Here is a 21,991-nt window from a genome sequence, read left to right as displayed (position 1 = left end):
ACAATGATTACCAATGAGTAAGCTTTAAAAATGCATTCATTGGTATATCTTGACGAATTACATAAAAACTATAGGAGTCATTAAAGTCATGTAAAGAGGCTCGGAGAGAACCTGGAAACCATAATAAGTGGTGTAATGCAAACAACAACAATGATGACTGCAGAAAACTTATTCAGAAGGTTCTCAGTTAAGAAAATATATGAAAAAAAATTTCAGAATATTCTGCATAAAAACAGAAGAAAAAAAAAATTTATCTGCTTGTGAGTATTCTGCTTTATAATAATTATTTCGTACTAATCCTATATATACTATACAAGTTAAAACGGGGAGGGGGACTCTCAGAACATTCCCTTCCAAAAACAATATAATTGAACAGAAGCAACGGTGTGTAGAACAAAACAAAACGTCTTCTGCATCTTGTGTGAAGAACTCTTAATGGAGGGTGGTGACACTCATCCCATCCCTACAAATTGCCCCTAACAAAATCTTACACATTTTACTCCCACCATCAAATATACACACCCACTGAAAGGGAAAAAATGAATGCTGAAAAATGGTATGGTAATGAACTTCTACCACTTCAAGATTATAATGCGAGAATTCCTCGGGTCTAGACAGAGCCTATCATTCCTGTAAAAATTGGAAGGCCGGGTTTTCCGTAAGTTCCTCTGCTGACCTGACATGCATAAATTCCTTCTCTTGCAAAGAGCTTAACAAGTCATCTACCGAGAAGGGAATGCTGTACCAAGGAGAAAAAGATCAGGATGCGGTCAGTATTCCAGTTCATCATGAAAAAACAACAAAACATTGTGTAAACACATTTGAAATGGCTTTTCCTTTCACCTCGAGTTATCATCTAGCAGGAAGGCACTGCTTTCTGCGTCATTAGAATCCTCTGTCATTAATACCCGCATATTGGAGAGGACCTGTATAAAGGTACAAAGACCAACAGTTAGTTATTCTGAATCGAACTCGAGGCTATGCAATTCAGTAATGCAACAGACAAGCAACTGCATGAAAAGTTCACATTAAATAACTATTTGGGCACCCATCTTTTATTGTTCATGTGAAGTCATATCCAAACACAGTTGTCTAGACATGCCCTGAGGTAAATCACCGCATAATACATAAACCCAAGAACTAAATGTATACAGGAACAAGTACTAATGGTTATATATATGTATGTATACATACATATATATATATATATATGTATACATACATATATATATATATACATACATACATATATATATACATACATATATATATATCACGGTAAACTAATTCCTTGAACTTACATCTGCAGAGACGCTTTTTGTATTGTACTTGTCATCCCAGTACTGAATGCAAATTCTATAGAGCTGCTGGACACTAAGAACCTGCAGGAAGAAAGAACCATAAGAGACTGTTAGATCCAATCAACCACCCCTCACCAGGAGCACAATACGACCAATCTACTACCCCTCCCAATAACAAACCTACTGAGCATTAATTAAAACTAAGACCCACAAACACACCACTTCCAGCAATAAACACAGACAAGAGGGTGCAAGTCAATGTGATCTTACTGGGCAGAGATCGTTCACAATCTCATCATATGAAATCCTATACTTCTGAAATATCACCTGCATATAACAAGAGAGATTGTAAAAAAGACGTTTAAACTACCAAGTAAGCTTCTGAGACTGTAGCAATAAAAGTTTAAATGATTGAACTACGAGATAATGGTCTAACAATATAACCTGTTCATCACAATATATTCACGCAAATCAAGTTCATCCATAACTATCTGCATCAGCAGTTATTTTGTTGAGGTGGCACAGAGGATGGAGAGAGAGAAAGAGATGGATCAAGGGAGCGGTCTATATGTCTGCAGAAGCTATGGTGGGACTGATCGAAGGTAGAAAGCAAGAGAGGTAGGAAGAAGCAAGGGGTACCCCTTGTGTTGCTGGAAGCTGAAGCAGCAGACCAAAGTGGAAAATAAGAGAACAGGATGCGGGAGGAAGGAGCAGGAGAAAATGACCTCATTGGCAATGCTTTGAAGTGGTGGCCAAAGTGAAGATGAGAGTAAGAAGGAAAAGTGAAGAGGGAGGAGAGAAAGGATGAAGCAGGTGAGGGACCATTGTCAGTGGCTGCACTGCATGACAATCCAAAATGCAACTGAAAACTTGCAGGCAACCAAACATGTGCAACAGGACTGCTTACAGCAAATGCTTTTGCAAGCTGTCTAGTTGTAAGCAACCAAACAACCCTTTCAATTGATTATGTACACAAGCCAAAAATAGCAGCCAGGAAACAACTGGCTTTATAAGAACATCATAGGAAACATGTTCCTAGGATTTAAGATTATAAAGAGAACTCACATCTTCTGGTTAAGCCACTATGATTATTTAAACTAGCCCAAAGTATTAAGTACTAAAAACTGGCCTGCACAGTTCAGTTGCTGGATCCTTTATAAAAACTGGCCTGCACAAGTAGTATTTTATTTATCCAAACAAGCATGACATGATTGGTTGTACATGTTAACGTCATGGGAGGTCAATAGATAAGATTCCAAAGCAAGATACTATTGTGCTCGGTTATATTTTCTAATAGAGTAAAACAGTAAACAGTAAACAGTAAACAGGATGCAAGTTAAAAGTTAACTTCTTAGCTGCATAATTTGAAATCAATATTGCATGATTAGAAGGCATCTTATTTGTTAATATAGCATTCACATGGATCTAGATAGAATTCATTGCAACTGCACAGCACAAAACATGGCTGCCTTATGTCAAGATGTTATATTTATAATTCAAGTATAAAGCTAGCTTCTTAAATGAGAGAGCATCATTGCCATGTGCTACAGATAGAAATAGAAATTACTTACCAAGAAACCAACAGCTTGTCTAATGTGCTTAAGTTCATCCCAAGACAAACCTGTGTACTGAAAGGAGAATGAATATCAGATACTACAGGGACTAAATATTCCTTTGAACAACTGCATTGAACAACCGCAACGAACATTTATACCTGAGGTTTTGTTTTTGTACACCATAGTTCCAGTTCACCTAGACCAGATTTCACATACTCTCCGTTGCTAAAAGAGCAACACTCACGACGAAGAAGCAGACTGCAAAGCAGTAAAGGAATTATATTCTAATCACCTACTACACAAAAAAAAATATCAAACAGTCACTAACCTGTTAAAAACTTGTACGTTGATGAATGAGAAAATTTGCGTGTACATCTTCTGAATTAGAACAAGAGGTACCTGAAAAACAACAGATTTAACTTAAAGTTCTATGATGGACTCCCAAAAGGTACAGTTTTACTTCATTTCAATTAAGACATCATACATAATTTTCTTGCATTGTTTTAAGGAGGTTATCGAGTCTCTCAATGATGTTCTGCCAATGGTTCCCTTGTGTCTGACGAGGTGAACGCCCAACACCTCGCAGCATACTTGCCCTTGTTGTTCTTGGGGCCTGAGTATCAAGATCAATAAAATAGCAATTGAGATGTGCTTATATTGTCAAAAGATTATAATAATTCATCCATAGAAAATATGATGACAGAGAAGCATTCCAGAGCAGAATTTAGGAGAACAGAACAAGGTATACAACAAGTAATTTGTTTCAAGTGTTGGGTACTCCATGAATAGCTCACACATTAAGTAATGACTTCTACTCTACGGTAAAGGATCAGAATTTAACATCATGAAATGTTCCACCTAAACGTTGAGTATGTTGTAGAATTATAACTAAGAAATGATCTGACAACATACATGTACTTATTTAAAATTTGATTAAACAGACTTAAGACAGTGAAAAGTCCTCCAAATTGATGAAAACAGGTTTTGACTGTTGGCAATATTTAGAGGACAAACAGTCAAATTGGTAAACGAAATCCCAAATATCAAAAAACTATTAGTATCAGCACATTAGAAGCAAAAAATGTTCCATCTTAAACTAATTAATATGACACAACTAAAAAAAGAAAATTAACTCAAGGTTCATACCATTAACTCCAATTAGTTATTAAACATACTTTTCATCTAACATTAGTTATTAAACATACATTTTATCTAACAGACATGTATTTGTGGCAATACTCTATACCTGGATGCATAACGATAGCAAGGAAGATAAATCCTTTTTCACATTATCACGGATAATTCCATATATCTTCTCCACATAAGCTGTTAGCTGCTGCTTGAAAAGCAAGGCAGGATACTTTGCCTCAACTTGGCGCACAACAGATAGTCCATCCACAGCAAGGCTTACAGAAGAAGAGGAGCGAAAACTCTAGCATTCAGTAAAAAAGAAAAAAGATTTGTATTAAACATAAGTATCATAGATGAAAGCCAGATGCAGTGGCCCAGGGTAACAACTCAAGATAACCAAACATAATGCAAGAGATATTAACAGTTTTTGCATACTTGAGTCATTCTCCCAAAAAATGATGTTGGCGCAGGAGGTTTTCGTTGTGCAGTACTCCCAACTGCACCAGCAACTTTAAGACTTCGTTGCAGCAGGAATAACAAAGTAGAACCATTTGATAGCCAGTATGCAAGATGGTCATTGTCATGCTCATCCTGCACAGAGATCGAGAAAGTCTGCGATCAGATGACAATCAATGTAGAATCTAGAAATTGTAGGATGGCTAGCAACAAAACAAGCAAGAACTGTAAGTTCAATTGTATGAGCTATTGTCAATGACCATCACTTAGAAGCAACAAAGGACATGATTCCAAAGTATGCATTAGCCTTGAGACTTGACAAAGACACTAAAACTTGAACGAGGAGATTGTAACATCTCTAATAGTGCCATATTGAAAGTGGGAGGAACATTCTGTTGTTTAAGGCTACATTGGACTTTGGTATTAACTTGGGATGCGGTTATAGGCTCATCAAGCTACTGTGTCAATTTTTCCATCAGGCAGGATGATGAAATACAACTCCAAAATAAAAAAAAGAAACAATACGTAAGCCGTCAATACATTGGCAATAACAATATGTCATTATGTAATGATAAGAGTCGGTTTCCTTGCAAAATAATCAGTGGAAATGAATTTTCCACAAAAAATATTTCCATCAAAACTAAATAGAATTGTTGAGATCATAGAAAAAGGATGAAAAGGCTAGTCTATTCTTTTATTGATGCTGCAAATGCAGAGAAAAAGTAAAGCTTTGTCTCCTTTTAGAAAACAAAGAAATAATGCGAAGAATATTTTGGAAAAATTTTGATTTCATTCTCCAAACTAGAAAAATCTGTAAAAAAAGCCATAAATTTCCTAGAAATCTGAAAAAGAACTCCCAGATATTTTTGTTTCTTAACCAACCAAGCAACAGAAAAAGTAGTTTTCTGAGAACCAATTCCATGAATTTTCCACCTTAAGTAGTTTGCACAAACGGAGAGGAAAGAAAATGAAGAAACTTTATATGTCACTTGTTATATTCAGGAAAGAAAATGAAAAAAAAAGCATGTGGACTGATCCTGCACAAATTACCTCAATTGCAGAACCGATCATCTGTATAAGATGATCAAAAACACTAGTCTTTTCTGCTTCAAATGATTTCCAATGAATAAGACATTTGTAGATTGTGAATGCAGATACTGGCTTTCCTTCACTAAATCCGATATTTTTAGAGACACAATTAATAAGGGCATCAACATCTTCCTGCATAATAAAAACATCTACCTGTTAAGACAAAAGCAGTGCACCTAATAGATTGATGATTTGTGTTCTATTTACATATACCTGCTGCCTCTCGATGGAGGGTCTATTTAACTTGGTACCACCATTTGCATAATCATTGACAGCAGGAGGTGCACTCTGAACTTCCTAAACAGATTAATGTTGTTATGATACAAATCATACAGGACAAGTTTTGTATGTATATGAAGCAAACTTAACATATTGAACTTATTGATTGCACAAACCTTAGGCTCTTGGAAATCATGGTGACCATTTTCCAAATTCTGCTTCAAAAAGACAAATGGAATGATGCTATATCATACATACTAAAAGAGTCAAACAAATGATCCTTGTTGGAAAATAAATCAGTACCTGATTGGTAGGAGTGACTGGAATTGATAAATGTTCTGACATGCGTTTTATTGGTGAATGCAACATAGCCTGCTGCCGAAGAATCTGATCCTCTGACTCCAGGTTAGATAGTTTCTCTTGAAGCCTGTCCCCAGATCAAATAAGATTATACAATTTTGTTAATTTAATCCACTAAACTAAGGGAAGATAACCACATAAGATTTAATAATATGTAGATTTAACATTATAAGATATCAAATCAGAGGAGATATATACTCATATCCCTAAAAACTTCAACAAAGTAGGACCTTTCAATTGCATTGTTGAGGTTAACGATCTTAGATTCTGCCTCCGTTGCCTTCTTCAGCCTTTCCTCACTAATTCTGCTTGTTTCTTCATACTTCTTCTCAGATTCATCAATCTTCATTTCAAGAGAACTCACCAAAGCCTACATATTATGAAGTAATAAATGATTCCATAATCAATTGCAGCTATGTCAAATGCATTTGAATCCAACTAAAGAGTTTGCTCTGGCAGTAAGAAATTAACTGAAGAGATACAAACCCTACTACATGGATCATCTCACCTTAAGCTTCTCATTCTCATCCCTAAGCTTATCCATAAGAACTGTATCAATAACTGGGATTTCTTTAACGACAGGAACTTGTTCAGCAGCCTGCTTGGCAGCCTCCTGTTCTTTTACTAGCAAAGCTTTTGTTTCATCAAATTTTTGTTGCATCTCCTGCAAAGCAGCTTGCAGTTTTGCATTCTCCTGTGTTTTAGCTTCTTCCATATCCGCCTACAAGAAAGAGAGAGAAAATTTCTTTAAAGTCAAATTGCCACAGACATGTCCCTGTGAGTAAATACATGTAAATATGAATGCATGCACAAATGTATTTAATTATGATCTCCAGAAGCCTAGATGCGAGGTGCATGTGTATCATATATACAGACATAGATGTTCATATGCTAAGGTCTCTAGGAGCCTTGGCACAAGGTGCATGCCTAATTGAAGCAATGTTACTCCAAATAAATAAATTATAAATCATCTACAAACAGAACTTAGATGTAATTATCATTCACCAATATCCTTTTAGCTCAGTAATTAAAGTGTTATTGACTTAGTCAATAGTGAAATTTGATAACATAAGTGGTAAAAAAGAAGAGGAAAGTAGCAAAGTCCGAAAAACACTAAGTAAAAAAGAAAAATAAAAGTAAAGAACAGAGAATAAATAGAGAACAATGAACTAATATACCCAATTGTTTAACCTCTTCTCTTCTCAAAGAACTGATGATATATACCTTCACAAATAAAATAAACATGATCTCTCGCATCTCATAGATATCATCTTGTGTGATAATCATAGACTAACATTATAGTACTCATTTGTGGCAATGCTCAAAATTTTAACTACATTGCACCTCAAGACTTCAATAACAGTGTATATATGCATATATTATGTGAATATACTACCTTTAAGATTATAGGTTAAGTAGAACAAAACCTAGATCTCTGTATCACTAAAGTTCAACCAAAGTGCTTGCAGGAAATATGAAAGGTCACAGCTGATGAATTTATTATTATTAATTAGCTTACATGGTTGTAAGAATGGTTTGAAAAGTCATATTAGTACCAGAACCCAGTCAGACCAGTACATATGCTTAGCAGTTAACACCTATTTGACAAATATTAACATTGTATAATCTTGGTACAGGGGTGGTACCATGATACAGCAACATGATATTACGCAGCTAGACTGGAATGGTAGTCAATACACCTCAGAATACCACAGTGTACCTAGTTCCTTTGTTATAAGAAACTACTACCTATCAATCAACTGATTTCTAGTGAAACTAGTTGCCCTTCCCAATTAAATTTTTCATGTTGATTTTCTTTCTGTTCTAGAAGTTAGTTCACTGAACTTTCTATGTGATCTCAATCAGCATTTTAGACAGCAGAAAACTAAAACTTAGAGACTTTTTCTTTCCATTTCTAACACTATAATGAGGATTCAAGTTTCAAGTTTCAAAAAAATTAGACTTACTAAACTTAGAATTTAGAAGAATATTATAGGAAATTTATAGATTAAGGAACAAATAAAATTGACTTATTTATGACATCCATTTCCTGTAAGTTCAATACTTTCTGATTTCAGGATATCACTAGATGAAGCATAATGACTTTTACAAGACACTGATCTGATAAATTTATAAATAGTCACTTGGCTCCCGTAGATAGTATTTAACATTAAACATCACAAACACATTTTAACAATTTTAATTAGAATATTACCAAGAAACACAAAAGCATGACACAAAAAAATACCGGTACAGCTAACGTGATTTTGGATCTATAGACAGTCAAGATATAAAATTCACAGGAAAGGCCACCATGATTTCTATATTTACCCGTATGCGTTTCTCCAGCTGTAGACGCCATGTAAGTTCCTCAACTTGCTTTTCTAACTTATTTTTAGCAGCTTGAAGGGCACCGGTTTCTCTTGCAGCCTACCAAAAAAGAAAGGAAAAAGTAAGCAACAATAAGTGCATGATTAATCCTACAAGACAAAAATTGTCTGTACCGTGATAAAAAAAATTCAAGATATCATTCTCAGTCTCAGTTCTTCTCTTCATCTTTTCCATTTTTGATCTTTCATTGTTGCTGCTATTTTGTTTTAAAATAATTCTAATTGATTATCCGCAACACATCACTCATTTGATGCTTCACTCTTAAGAATTTATCACAGCCATTTCCCTCATTGTTGCATTTCATCATCTTGAACTTCTTCGATCAAATTTGTAAGCTATTTTGCAAGAAAGCAAGCAGAATTTTATTTTCACATTGATTTTCCCATTCTTAGGATTGCAAATCCCAAATTCTCACATACGTAAGTAGTAAAGATGTCACAGGTTAGCAAAAACAAATATGGAGCTCAGGACCCAAACACATCTCAGCATCACACAGACAATATGCTTGATCTCCAACTTCTAACTCCAACAACATTCCCTGGTACCATCTAACTATCTACATATCCCTGATCACCCTAGAAACAGTGTCTCTTCTTTTTTCCCACTTCCCTTTCTCCATTTTGATTGTTTAACTCTTGCTGTTATGTTGTATTAAAATATGCCAACCTATTTTCTGCAACATCTCATTTGATGTCTCATTCTTGCCAATTTGTCATAAAACCATTTTCCTCACTGCTGCATTCCATCAATCTGAACTTATTTGATTAGATATGCATACTAACTTCGCAATACAGCAAGCAGAATATTATTTTCATATTGAATTTGCCACTCAAAATCACAAATACCAAATTCTTACGTAAGATATACAACATGATGTAAATGGAGCTCAGAACTCATAAATTTACGTAAGATACCAAATTCATATTAAAGCTGTCACACATTAGTAACAACAGACATGGAGCTCAGAACTCATAAATTTGTTAATGTAGTACAGGCAGTATGATTCATATTGACCTCTGGTCATTCCAACACATTTCAGGGATCATACGTACACAATATGCTTCATATCTAGCTTCTGCTCCTTCCAACACATTTTAGGAATCATACATATATCTACTTGTTATGCAGATTTTTTATTATTTAGTGCTGAATTTCAATTCTAGACAATTTAAAATTGACATGAAGTTGGTTTCATAGAACACTTGGCAGGAAAGTGTCAGATTAAATATGGAGAGGAAGATAGGAAAGTTGCATCAAGAAGTTATGGTAATCAATAAAAAAATAAAATACCTCTAATGTTCTCCTGAAGCAAAGGTAAGTTCAACAAATCTCTTAAAGAGAAATTCACTATACCTATGTCTAGCTCTAAAAGGAAAAGACTTATGATCTAGGCTTCCATATGGCCTAAGCAAAGGAAACACACAACACTAGTTTCATAATCCACTCTAGGGAACATATCTAGCACTTAGACTAGAATAGCCCCCTCAAACAAAGATGACTTAGGAACAATCAGAATCAATTAATTTGCTCTTCTGTATCAACTATAATTAGAGCTTAATAATAAGAAACTTCAGGCAACATATATTAATCAGGCAAATTAACCTCCTATTCAAAACGTCAATGATAACAAAAGTACATGAAATGTTTAGTAAAAGTTTTACCATTTTTAATTTCCGCAGTTCACTTCTCGCAACTCTTCCTCTCCATGAACATTGAGTAGTGATTGCTGCTTTCTTCATTCTTGAATAATGCAAACATGCCAAGTATTGGCGGCATCGACTCTAGCAAAAGAAACATGATAAAGAATAGGAAGAAAGGTTTAGCATTTTGAACAAGTACAATAAACAAACAAAAGAGATAATGAACAAATAGAAAAATGAAGAGAAATTGGTCTATGTAATCCTGTATCAAGATTGCATAGACCATTAAGACATTATCCATTATTAGTCAGCTGCAGTTCATCAGAACAACGAAGATTACTCAGAATGAAGCCATACATATCATGATGGTAATTTAATCATTATGCGCATGTGATTATATGAAAGTATGCATGTAGTGTCAGAAGAATTCCAGTTTTCCATAACTGGTGCAAAGCAATCCATTCATTTCTTCAGTATTTTACCTGAATAATGGTTGCAGCTTTTGTCTGTTGCCTGAAACGAAGCTCCTTACGAGCAGTCATCCCACGTAAACCAGCTTGAATTGTGATAGATGAATATAACAACTCCTTGTAAGTTTTTCTTGCAAAATGCACACGAAAATATGTCTGAATCCTAAGTGCAGCAGCTTCTTTCCGCTTGATCTCATAAATTTGCCTTGCATGTTGTCCTTCAAAGTAAAAAAGAGAATACATTACCTTACATCAGCTTGAGACAAAAACCTGTATATATGTTAGAGAAATGAAAACAACAAAATTATTAATACCATTAGTCATAACTGGTACAAGCATATTACAGAATGAGTACCTCTGCATATTGTTTGAATCATTATGGCAGACTTTTTCAGCAAAATGAAACTTCTACGGGACAAGTATGATCGAACTTTTCTTTGAATTAAGTTAGCAGATCTCCCTAAGACTTCATTTCTAAGGGCATCAAGTTCAGCCATCTGTCCAGCTCGAAGAAACACCTTCGTCTTTCCTATCTGAATGGTGAAAATATTAGGACAATCTGTCACTGCATAATCTAATTAATACTTAGTAGTACCATTTAGCATAGAAAATTTAATGACACTCATAATTTAAGGGTCCTATTTATGTAACCATATTTACAAGAACTTACAATATTGGAAAAGCATATTTTCATTTACTACAGACAAAGGTACTATGCCAACTGAATAACAACAGTCTTCAATAATGTTTGTCCACAAGCCAAAAGTGAAATTAGAATATACTTTAATTGTACTTATCAAGAGTTATAACTCTTCTTATATCAGTTGGATAATTTAAATACTTGCATAATCATCTTAGATATATCAGAGGACATAAATTGTACATGTGAGACCAATGTCAATAATCTACATACCATATTTAGAAGATGGAGGACTAACATGGGAAGAGTAGAGATGGGGTTACAAGAATTCATAATCACACATACCACAAATCTGATATTGCCCATAAATATGAATAAATATACACACACAGAGAGAGAGAGAGAGAGAGAGAAATTTAGTGGAACAGATAAGATTTAAATCACTGCTCTAACAGAAAAAGTAAACCTGATTAAACATCCAATTATGAACTAGCTGATCATCTTTCATGCTCTTGCCAACAGTTGGTGATAACTATGTGACATGTTAGTTCTAGTTGTCAAGGAACCATTAGAAGGCACATCTAATTGTTGGGAGGATCCAATATCTAAGGGGTCTAAGAAATTAGACCTTAAGTTTGCTGCAGAATTATTTGACTTTGGAACTAGCTTGTGCCTTGTCAACTTCTGACAGGGGTATAACTCAAGTGGGAGAGTTCCACTTGCGACTGATGCCACAAATTAGACCTTCAAATTCCAGGTGGCATTGTCAGAAGTGGAGAAGCTCCACTTAACAGCATTCAACTTTGTATAACTTCCTAAAATTAAAAGACTTAGAGAAGTACTCCATGAGATAAGAGATAAGACTTAGAGGACTCATAAGACATGATCCTTAATGATGATGGGACTAAAATATGTTGAAATGTGACACTATCATGAGATAAGATCTATGAACCCCCATGGAATCTGTTGACATTATAATCCATAATCCTACAATTGTGCATCAGAGAGTATTGGTTTCTTAAAAATATTGTCCCTGAGCCCGGTATCAGATTGTGGGCATTCTTATTGACTGTTTGATACAGCTGTAAAATTATTTCATTAAATTAACACAATGATTAAATTGTTCCACTGTTAACAGATAAGGTAAGCAAGCACCTTGATCAAGCTACTATAAGCAGGAAAGTTGATAACCTTATTACAATGAATATTCCCATGATCAAGGTCTTCAATTTCAAATAATACCGTTCGGTACGGGTGGTACGTACCGGTCCATCAGCAGATCGGATACCGGACAATATATATATATATATATATATATATATATATATATATATATATATATATATATACTGAACGGTATACCGCTCGGTATACAGTACCGTACCATACCATACCGAGCGAATGTCGAAACTCTGGTACGGTACAATATTTCAATCCTTGCCCATGATCATTGTTAATATTAATAAAGGTACACTCCAAATAAATAACTATCAACTAAAAAAATATAAAAAATCCCCTAGTCAGAACTATTATGATAACATTAGCTTCAGAGACTAGATAAATTACTCAAATACTAGTATTTAAAGCTTATTTAATGGATGACATCCACATATTATAAACATATGTCGAAAACACTAGTGACGCATCATTTTCAAACTATTGAACAGTATGGCACAATCATCAAGCCCTCATTTCAATTAAATATAAAAGCTTATGCCTCCATGCATGGATTGCCATGACAGCTGGTGCCTCCCATGTGCTGGTAAATCTCATGCTGACATATATTCGGCAGTGAATATTTGTACTGGGCTAGTATGTGTGGCTAGGCATAAAATTAAGTTAATGGTGTGCTTTCAAGGGGATGTAGATTTATAAAGGTCAATAAGTCATAAAAATTGGCAATTTGGAACAAGACTTTTATCTGTTCTCTATGTCCTTATTTTTCTCCCATTTAATGTCCCCAGTACATCAAGGAACAAAGGCATGGTGAGACAATTAATTCCTTGACTCAATGTTGTCTCATGTTATTTTGATGTTCCAAGCTTCAATTAGTATCTAAACAAGTTGTATTTTTGCACAGAATTATTATAATATTATCTGACTGACTACTAAATACAAATTTACCAACATTAACTGCAGAAGCTGCATAGCAAGTGAAATAATTCCATTATTTGAAGTTAGTTTACCAATTTAGTTTAAAATTTTTGACAAGCCTAGTTTTTCCAGAGGATGTGTAATTGTTACCTTTGTTTAACCTGAGAGGACATCAGCCAATGGACTATGTATCATGGAACCTTTTATTAATTGAGCTAATTATGCTCAGTAGTCTTTAGGTCAGCAAAGTTTTCTAAAGCCAGTAATAATGTGAACTGGAAAATTTATGGCAGCACACTGGGGGTAGCAGGCTCAAGAAAATTTGTTTGTTATATCTTTCCATTGAAACAATGACTCAGTTTTTATGAAAGAAAAATAATAGAAAACAAATAAGTTGCAAGTTGCTTTCTATTTTTTAATTGTACCTGATAGCCTTTGAGATTCACTTTTCCTAACAACTTCTTTGAGACAGCTACCTCATCACAACTGCCATGAGAAAAATAATATCGGACTAAGCAAATCTCATCATCCAGACAATATTGGGTTAATTGTACTTTACCTTCCATCGAAAACTTCAGGTGCAAGGATGCCAAAACGGTCTATGAATTCATCAAATGTTCGTCTAGTTGGATATCCAGCACAACTTATCCTAATTGCCTCCATCACCCCCTAAATCAAGGAGAAAAAAATGATAGATATTGGATGCTTACTATGTGAAAATCAGCAAAGCAAGATGCAAACTTAATATAAAATCCTACCCCACAACGTAGCTGCTGGAGAACATTATGATTCTCATAAATTGCTGGCTTCAGAAGATTATTTGGTTTCACACAACGAATATAGTGTGGCTCAGTGGCACTTAGAGTTTCTAGCAGAGCCTGTAATTGTTGCTGCATAGTTGCCAGAAATCATGAATAAGTAATTTGAAAGATAGATGCACTACCTAAATTGAGAAAAAATACTGTTGTACCTTAAATCTAGCGCCAATTGATGAAAATTTTGAGGATTTTGATGCATCCTCAGAGAGAGGAGGAAATAGGCTTGAAACAAAAGAACATTTAGAGGCCGTCAAGAGTGCCTGGTGCTCAGCAACAACATAATCTTTGTTCTTGTCCAAGAAAAATTCTGTCTGGTAGGTGACCTGGATGAGGAAAAGTAATTTCAAACTTTTATTATTTGCAAGCATTCTTGTTTGACAATCATAGTGAATAAAAAGGATAACATTAATTAAAGTACTCACATCACCAGCATAGTGGGAAATTATAAAATCAGAGCGTGATAATTTTGGCTTGCTGAACCGCTTATTGTTTTTGAAGGACTGGTACAACTTCTGAGCAAATGTTTCATGCGTTGATCTGGGTAACATGCTGCATAACAGAATCAAGAAAATGTTGATATCAGTCAAACAGAGAATAATTTTTATTAATGCAAATGCACTAGTAGACAAACAGAACAAAGACCAAGTTCAGCTGACATGCCCATACATACCAAGCTTCATCAAGAAGAGCAATTATTCCACCAGGTTTCTGAAAGTCAATAGTCAAATATCATGATTAGATAAACCTAGTGAAACCAATAATACATGAGGAATGCATGTATATAATGATAATCATATGGCATATTTATGTTCAAATTTTCAGGTCAACCTTTCTAAGGGATGTCAGTGATTAAACCTGTGAAAGTGCTAAAATGTTTACGAAAAAATTTTAATATTCATGTCACACTTCCATGTCTCCTCTGAAAACATTGAAACAGAAACAAGAAGCTGCAGAAATAAATGAATATTACAAACAGGGACCTATCGACCAAACAAATATCACGTGTCAATTTTAATAAATGAAGAGATAGGATCAAAGCTTCGTTACAACATCAAAATATCATCAGAGAAATATAAAAAATTAATTCCCAAATAAATTGAATCTTGACAATTTAATTCCCAAATTTAAACTATGGAGCCAATCAACAACCAACTAAATTTTAAGGTCAATCAATACGTCAACAGCGTCTTTCTGATGAGCCAAGTATATATTTTTTTATCTTAATGATAATAGCACAACTTCCCTCCTAATCCTTAGCTGCGTCCAATTCTTCTCTCTTCTTCTCCTTCTATAGACATATAACAGAAATCAGACAAACATTTGTCCCATGGCAACTAGATGCTCTCATAAATCATAATAAAACTTACTTGGCCATTTTGAGAGAGAATGGGAGAAGAATGTAAACCAAAATTGAACAATTTAATACTACCTACTTTGTGAGGCACATTCAATAACTGGTTGATAATATACTGCAATCCAATGCCTTTGTTTTCTAGAAATAGCTCCAGTTCCCAATAATTACTTCAAGTCCCAAAGCTACAGTTAGGTGTCCATTAATGGGGGCTACATTGATTGAGAACAAAGAGAAAAGAGCAACCACCCAACACCGTCATATCATGAATTCTGGGAATCAGCCTTTAAATCTTCATTTCCAGCACCAACAAAGGGTAGAAAATGAGGGAGAGAGGGAGTATCCTGTACCAGATTCTCTCTGAATTTTCATCTTAGGGTAATCTATGATCCTAGAACTCGTCAAATTTATTTTAGATATTTTCATTGTATAAGTAACAGTAAATCATGTAATAAGATCAATCATGGATGTTAATTGTTAATCTTTTCTTCGTTTGTCGACAATGTTACAGAAATCTCACCATGATGCTACCTTGTAGCCTCAAGAGTGCATTTAACTTCCCCAAAAAGTTTGCACTCAACAGTTTAATATTCAGCTACCTAAACAGAGACTACTTGGTCCTCTGTGGCCAATCAATGATACCAAGAATTGCTGCAGGATATTTTAATTAGAAAGGTGTGGTTTTTTTAATTAAAAAGACAATAAAACATCTCCTAATGAAAACTAAGAATGTCAAGGATGAATAACTAAGTTCTTTTCCAGAAGGATAACAAAAAGTAGCTTATTGTTACCAAAATTCATTAGTATTATAATATATAAGCTGCTAAAAAAGGGTGAGGAAATTTTAATCCACTAAAACAGAATTAAAGACAAGTTCCATATTGATAGAAGAAAATATTTCTATATATGCATATATAGCACCATGAGAACATTCCCAATATGTTGCAAAAAGGCAGAAGAAATTCTACCAGTTGTTGTATGCATAAGTTACTTGCATCTCATCGAGAAGAAACATTAAAATAAGACCATTAATAATTGAAACCAAAGGTGGGAGAGAGATTGAAATGATGATATCTACTAGAAGCTAACAGCTACTGAACATGTAATCAAACAAACCTTTTCGATCAGATCAAGAATATCCTGATTATCAACAAATTCAATGTAACTCCAATCGATTTCTTCTTTTGTATATTCTTCTTGCTCCATTTTAAAAACATGCTGCAATGGAAAAAAAGGAAATGAGTTAGAAAAACCTGTTATCAAGTACTGCTGTTGCTTGCAAGGTATAGCATGTCATCCATTTATTCAAACCTGGTTAAAATGTTGCTGCAATTTTTCATTTGTCAGATTGATGCAGAACTGCTCAAAGCTGCAAAATGTGAATGTATTAGAACTCAATCCACTTGCTACAAACTGATAAACTTTACAGATCATTCTTCATCAGAAGTGCATAATAGTGGTAAGAGGAGGACACTATATAAGAATCAAATTTTACAAGCCAAAGAAGAAAAAAAATGAACCAGAATTTTAAATTTCAACGAATCAAAGTTTTACAGATATCCTATGTAAAAGGCCACAATGTCATGATATGAATCCAGCTCACTCTTTTGAAAAAAGGAATCATATAGAGTTTCAAGCCTAACAGATTTAAGTTGCACGCTTAGCTTTCAGTAAATGTAGCAAAAGAATATAGTTTTACTTTTAGATTTCAATAGATGTAGAAAACATGGTCATATCTAAAAGAGAACACATCCAGTGAAAACTGAAAAAAGGCAAGTGTGCCTGCATCCAAGGCATATATGAAACTAAATTTCCAGCAACTGAGTTTGCTCAATTTTTTTCTGAGGCACTGAAACAGTTTGCTTAAAGTGTATTGTCAGATAGTCCTTTTAATGTATGTTGCCAGAGATTCTTAACCAGGAAGGGATGCATATGATCTAGCAAGAGCTACCGTAATCTCCTTGAGCCCCTTCTGAAAAGAATACGACAACAAGAAGCAAGAACAAGTAATTCAATATGTTCTAAATCTTAACTCAAATAGTATAAAAAGCAAAGACAAATTTTTAACTTATGTACTGATCTACGAACTAAAGTTACTAAACATAGCACAGAAAAATCAAATCACTCAACTAAAAGTGGCATCTAGAGGAAGGAAATTATCACTAGCAAATAGAGCACAGGGGCTCCAACCCAGATAGTTCACAACAAGATGTTGGCATACTTTACACAAACACAAAAGCATACCACTTAAGCACCTGTTTGTCTTGAAACTTTCAAAGCCATATATGTCCAGAACTCCAATTAAGTTCTTTGAATCAGGATCTTGACCAATCGAATTGTTGATTTTGTTTACAAGCCTGAATGTAAGAGAAAAGAAAATGTGATCAGTACCTGGTGAATGTATTGAAGGAAGTATGCGCTTAAATAGGATAATATTACAGGGAAGATAGAAAGTGAACTTAGAAGGCTAAACAAAGAGTATAGCATATTGCTTCAATAATTACCAATCAAAAAGTCGTGAATATATGATTTTTGCAAGGGCATCCCTACTAAGCACAGCAGCTGCCAAATCCAAGGTTTTTACTATGTTCTCATCACGGGTTACAATAACACGCGTACACAAAGAATCCTCGAGTGCATTTACATCACACCTGGGGAAATCCGTAAGCTGTCAACTACCACAATTGCATCCCACATGATTATGTACACTTTAAAATTCAACAAACATGTCACTCTTACATTAAAAGTTCAGCAGCAGTTCTCAAATGAAACCAAGATTTTTCATCTTTTGGCTGTGATGAATCTATTTCCTTTCCATCTGCAAACTCAACATTCCCTAAATGAAGAATAGCAGCCACAACCCGGAAAATGGCATCCTGAATGAAGAAAAAAATACATTAGGTATGGAAAAAAACTAGAATAAAAGGGTATTAGGATATTAGTTTCCTCTCTTATATAAGACAAAAAAATTAGAATACCTGTTCATCAGCAGTTATTCCAATAATATCCATAGCGTTTTTAGTTTCCAGGTACTCTTTTGCATCATCTACTCCATCAAGCTCATAGCACTTAGACTGGTTAAGATAGTGAAATGTTCTAGGACTTCCCAGTTTAAATCTTCCTATATCCTGATAAATAACATTTTAAATATTCAGTTAAGTATCAGAAATGCAAACTTTTGATAACTACAGCCAGTCAATATGATAACCAATATGAGAATTCCAATTAGAGCATGAACTTCTGAAGGACATCAATTGCACTAAGGAAAACAATCTTAATGTTCGGCATTTATCCAGTTGTAAACTTACTGAGGTCACATTTCGTCACCTGCAGTGACTATCACTTGCAGGTGTTTGGTTGCCTACAAGTAAACCACTTGCAGCATGAGTACATGCAACTAGACCCCTATATGTTGCAAGTGGACTTGCAAATTGAAGTGCTGCATGTTGCACTTGCAAGAACCCATATCTTGTCATAAGTGGGTTGGATACCTTCTCCATCCTCATACGGGTTGCCTCCTAACATGTTACCAATCCCCCTATCTCCCCTCCTCTACCTTAATCTACATAACCGCTGCTCCTTCCTCTTAAAGCCAACTATACATGCAAGCATCCAAACAGACCTAAAATTTCTGTATGCAGAATTTAATTTTTTTTCCTACGACTGCTACTTGCAGACATTTCCAGTTACAGGAAACCAAATGCCCCATACATGATATTGTGAATATATAGTTTTAAGGTTTTGTTATACAGACTGCAACAGTTGTCAGACAATCTATATACAGTTCACGGAAACATACAGTATCACTACACACAGGCTTAGGACAACTCAAAACAAAAAAAAAAAGCTAATCATCAAGAGGCTCATTACCTCTGGCGGAGCTGCACAAAGCATGTAAAAACAATGATAATTTCTCTCAGGATCAGATACTTGGCAGACCCGAGATCTCTCAAGAAGGTAAGTTCGAATGGCAGCTCCGGAGATCCTTCCACTCTGATCAAACTGAATCTCAACAAACTTGCCAAAACGACTACAAGTGGAATATCAAAAGAAGGAACAGTATTTAGTAACCATAATATGCATAAATGTGGATCTTATGAAATTAAGAGGAATATCATAACAGAATTTTCAGACCTTGAATTGTTGTTTCTAACTGTCTTTGCATTCCCAAATGCTTCAAGAACAGGATTCGACTGTATATGAAAAAACAATATACCACAGAGAAGGTTATATGAAAGAAGCAGAAGAAAGAACAACAAAATTTAAAAATAAATTTTAAACAAAGGATTGCACATTCAAGACTGACATTATAACCAGTCACAGGAAGGTATTTCACCTGCAACACTTGTTGCTCGACAGTTCGGCCTTCAGATGCAACTCTACCTCCCATGTATGCAAGATACCGCATAAGCATTTTGGTGCTTTCTGTTTTACCTGCTCCACTTTCTCCACTTACCAAAATTGATTGGCTTACTCCCTCATTTATCATCTGCCTGATTCATTATGACAATTGTGTAATCAGAGAAAAAGATATCATTGGGAATCTTCTGAAGTTCATGGAGTAAAATAGTACCGGTATGCAGCATCTGCAACAGCAAATGGATGAGGACTTAGCTCACCAAAAACTGCCCCTTTGTATTGTTCCATCATGTGGCTATCATAGAGATGAGGCAGCCTTCGGAAAGGATTGACAGCGATCAATATGTTTCCAGTATAGGTCTGGTCATACAACTTTATTTGTTAGCTGCTCAACAATGCAATAAATGAATGGGGGAAGGACTATCTAGATTCTAGAATAAACAAGAAATTCAGAAATCAATGCATAAATCAAATATTACAAGTAATTTCATCTTAATGTACAACAAGTTAATCACGGAGAGGATGAAAGAGACCATGATCAGCTTAGTTTGTTCCAGAGAACTTACATAGATTTCATTCATGTCATATCTAGATCTTAAGTTCTGTAAAACTCCAGGTTCATGCAAATAAGCAAGCTTTGTCATGTCATCCACCCCACCAGGTGCGGCCTCAGGATCCTTAGGATGAACCTTCAAAGTTTTGGCAGTCACCTGCAGTGCAAATATGATATCGACGTTAATGCTTGAACATACATTTATATATTGTTTTCTACAGGGAAATAGGTTTTAAATTTCCTAATTCTAAATATTAGGTATATTAGTTCCACATAGTCATACTAAAATATCAAAAGAACAAAAACAGCTTCGGACCATCTTCAAAAGATATGTATATGTACCAAACTAACAGCATATAATCCTCTCTTGATTTCTAGGAGGACAGGTTATATGCAGATACGATTAATTAAAGTACCCACCGTCTTTCCAGAACTACAGCTAATGGTGATTTCGTCCCTTTTGACATCCAAAACTTCCCCATCTATCCAAGCCACATCAGGATCTTCGACCCAGACCTCAGATCCCACGGCAATATTGGGCTGGGTTGCCTGTCAAGAGAAATGCATTACAGTGTGAGAAGTATATATGTCAGTTGTTTCAACGTATGTGATTAAAACAACATGAATCAAGAATCGGGAATTGTTGGACATTCAAGCATCGAATCAAAGCAACGCATGCCATAGAAAGCCACAATCCAATCCAGAACGCTTAATTTTATCATCCATTCATCAAAATTGGTCATTAAGCTGAGTGCAAAAGCCCGGAATGCAATGCCTAAAAACATAAGCAACTTGAATAAATTTCTCGTGGAATTGGTGGCGCCTTGGATCCCAGAGAACACAGACAAAGCAATGGGAGAATAAAGAGTGCCTTTAAAGGCTTTGAACTCACTAGATTATTTTTCTTTCGAAAAGGATCGAAGAAGGGGAAAGCAAACAAGAAAACAAAACGATCATAAGATAAGCGATCCAATACCATCTTCAGATCCCGACGATGTCAGAACCTCGAAAAGCTTCTCGAAGTCCTCCCGGGCCCTAATCAAAAATCCAAGCTTGCCGCCGGAGCCAGTATCCACTTCGTGCCCAAAGAATCAATCTTTCTTTACAATCAGGCCCTCGTCTAGCTCCTCGCCAACGCCGAGATCGGCTCGGACGACCAAATGCCCGTTCCGCTTCTTTAAAGTTTCGAAAGCGCTCCCACGGAGGCGACGGCCGGAAGAAGGAGGTGGTGGAGAGAACTTTTCTCTTGCCCTCAGGACGCCCTTGTCTCGCCGCCGCCGCTGTGCGCTCCGCCGACTTCTGTTCCCCCTCCTCTGTCTCTCTGTCTCTCTCTCTCTCTCCTATCGAGTTTCTTCTCTCTTCATTGACATGAAGGCAGACGTGACCGGTATTTACGTAATTAGGATCAAAGTTTGCTTCAATAAATGTGTTTCGGAATTGTCCATAACTAGCATTTTAATATCAGGATTAGCCCCAATGATTCCTGCCCCCTATCGGCTATCAGGAAAAGTTCAATTTCCTTTTTCGCTTTCATTTATTTTTATTATAATTAAGGAAGAAAAT

At 35.3% G+C, this 21,991-nt stretch overlaps 1 protein-coding gene across 2 annotated transcripts; it reads right to left on the bottom strand.

The window, feature by feature from the left end:
* Nucleotides 1-351: 351 nt before the first annotated feature.
* On the bottom strand, nucleotides 352-21,742 carry LOC135586691 (myosin-8-like). 2 transcript variants are annotated; one of them, XM_065168656.1, is made up of 39 exons: nucleotides 21,405-21,742; nucleotides 20,849-20,977; nucleotides 20,442-20,585; nucleotides 20,090-20,235; nucleotides 19,853-20,009; nucleotides 19,651-19,709; nucleotides 19,387-19,546; nucleotides 18,495-18,644; nucleotides 18,256-18,392; nucleotides 18,021-18,167; nucleotides 17,772-17,873; nucleotides 16,828-16,885; nucleotides 16,633-16,734; nucleotides 14,836-14,873; nucleotides 14,588-14,714; nucleotides 14,318-14,488; nucleotides 14,106-14,237; nucleotides 13,907-14,016; nucleotides 13,773-13,833; nucleotides 10,969-11,146; nucleotides 10,626-10,831; nucleotides 10,165-10,284; nucleotides 8,444-8,542; nucleotides 6,621-6,833; nucleotides 6,343-6,482; nucleotides 6,056-6,179; nucleotides 5,929-5,967; nucleotides 5,747-5,830; nucleotides 5,495-5,665; nucleotides 4,424-4,579; nucleotides 4,104-4,289; nucleotides 3,342-3,470; nucleotides 3,186-3,256; nucleotides 3,016-3,115; nucleotides 2,873-2,929; nucleotides 1,572-1,628; nucleotides 1,302-1,382; nucleotides 844-926; nucleotides 352-739 (listed from the first exon to the last, which is right to left on the bottom strand). In XM_065168656.1, the coding sequence occupies exons 1-39, from the start codon at nucleotides 21,405-21,407 to the stop codon at nucleotides 625-627; spliced, it is 4,542 nt and encodes a 1,513-aa protein (XP_065024728.1). In that variant the 5' UTR covers nucleotides 21,408-21,742; the 3' UTR covers nucleotides 352-624. The 2 variants fall into 2 exon arrangements, with proteins under 2 accessions (XP_065024728.1, XP_065024729.1); XM_065168657.1 differs by having other exon boundaries at nucleotides 5,747-5,821.
* Between the last annotated feature and the right edge of the window lie 249 nt (nucleotides 21,743-21,991).

Source organism: Musa acuminata, chromosome BXJ3-9 (genome assembly GCF_036884655.1).
Source record: "Musa acuminata AAA Group cultivar baxijiao chromosome BXJ3-9, Cavendish_Baxijiao_AAA, whole genome shotgun sequence".
Lineage (NCBI taxonomy): Eukaryota > Viridiplantae > Streptophyta > Magnoliopsida > Zingiberales > Musaceae > Musa > Musa acuminata.
Note: the sequence above shows the minus strand (reverse complement) of the source record. Positions and strands in the feature narration are given on the sequence as shown.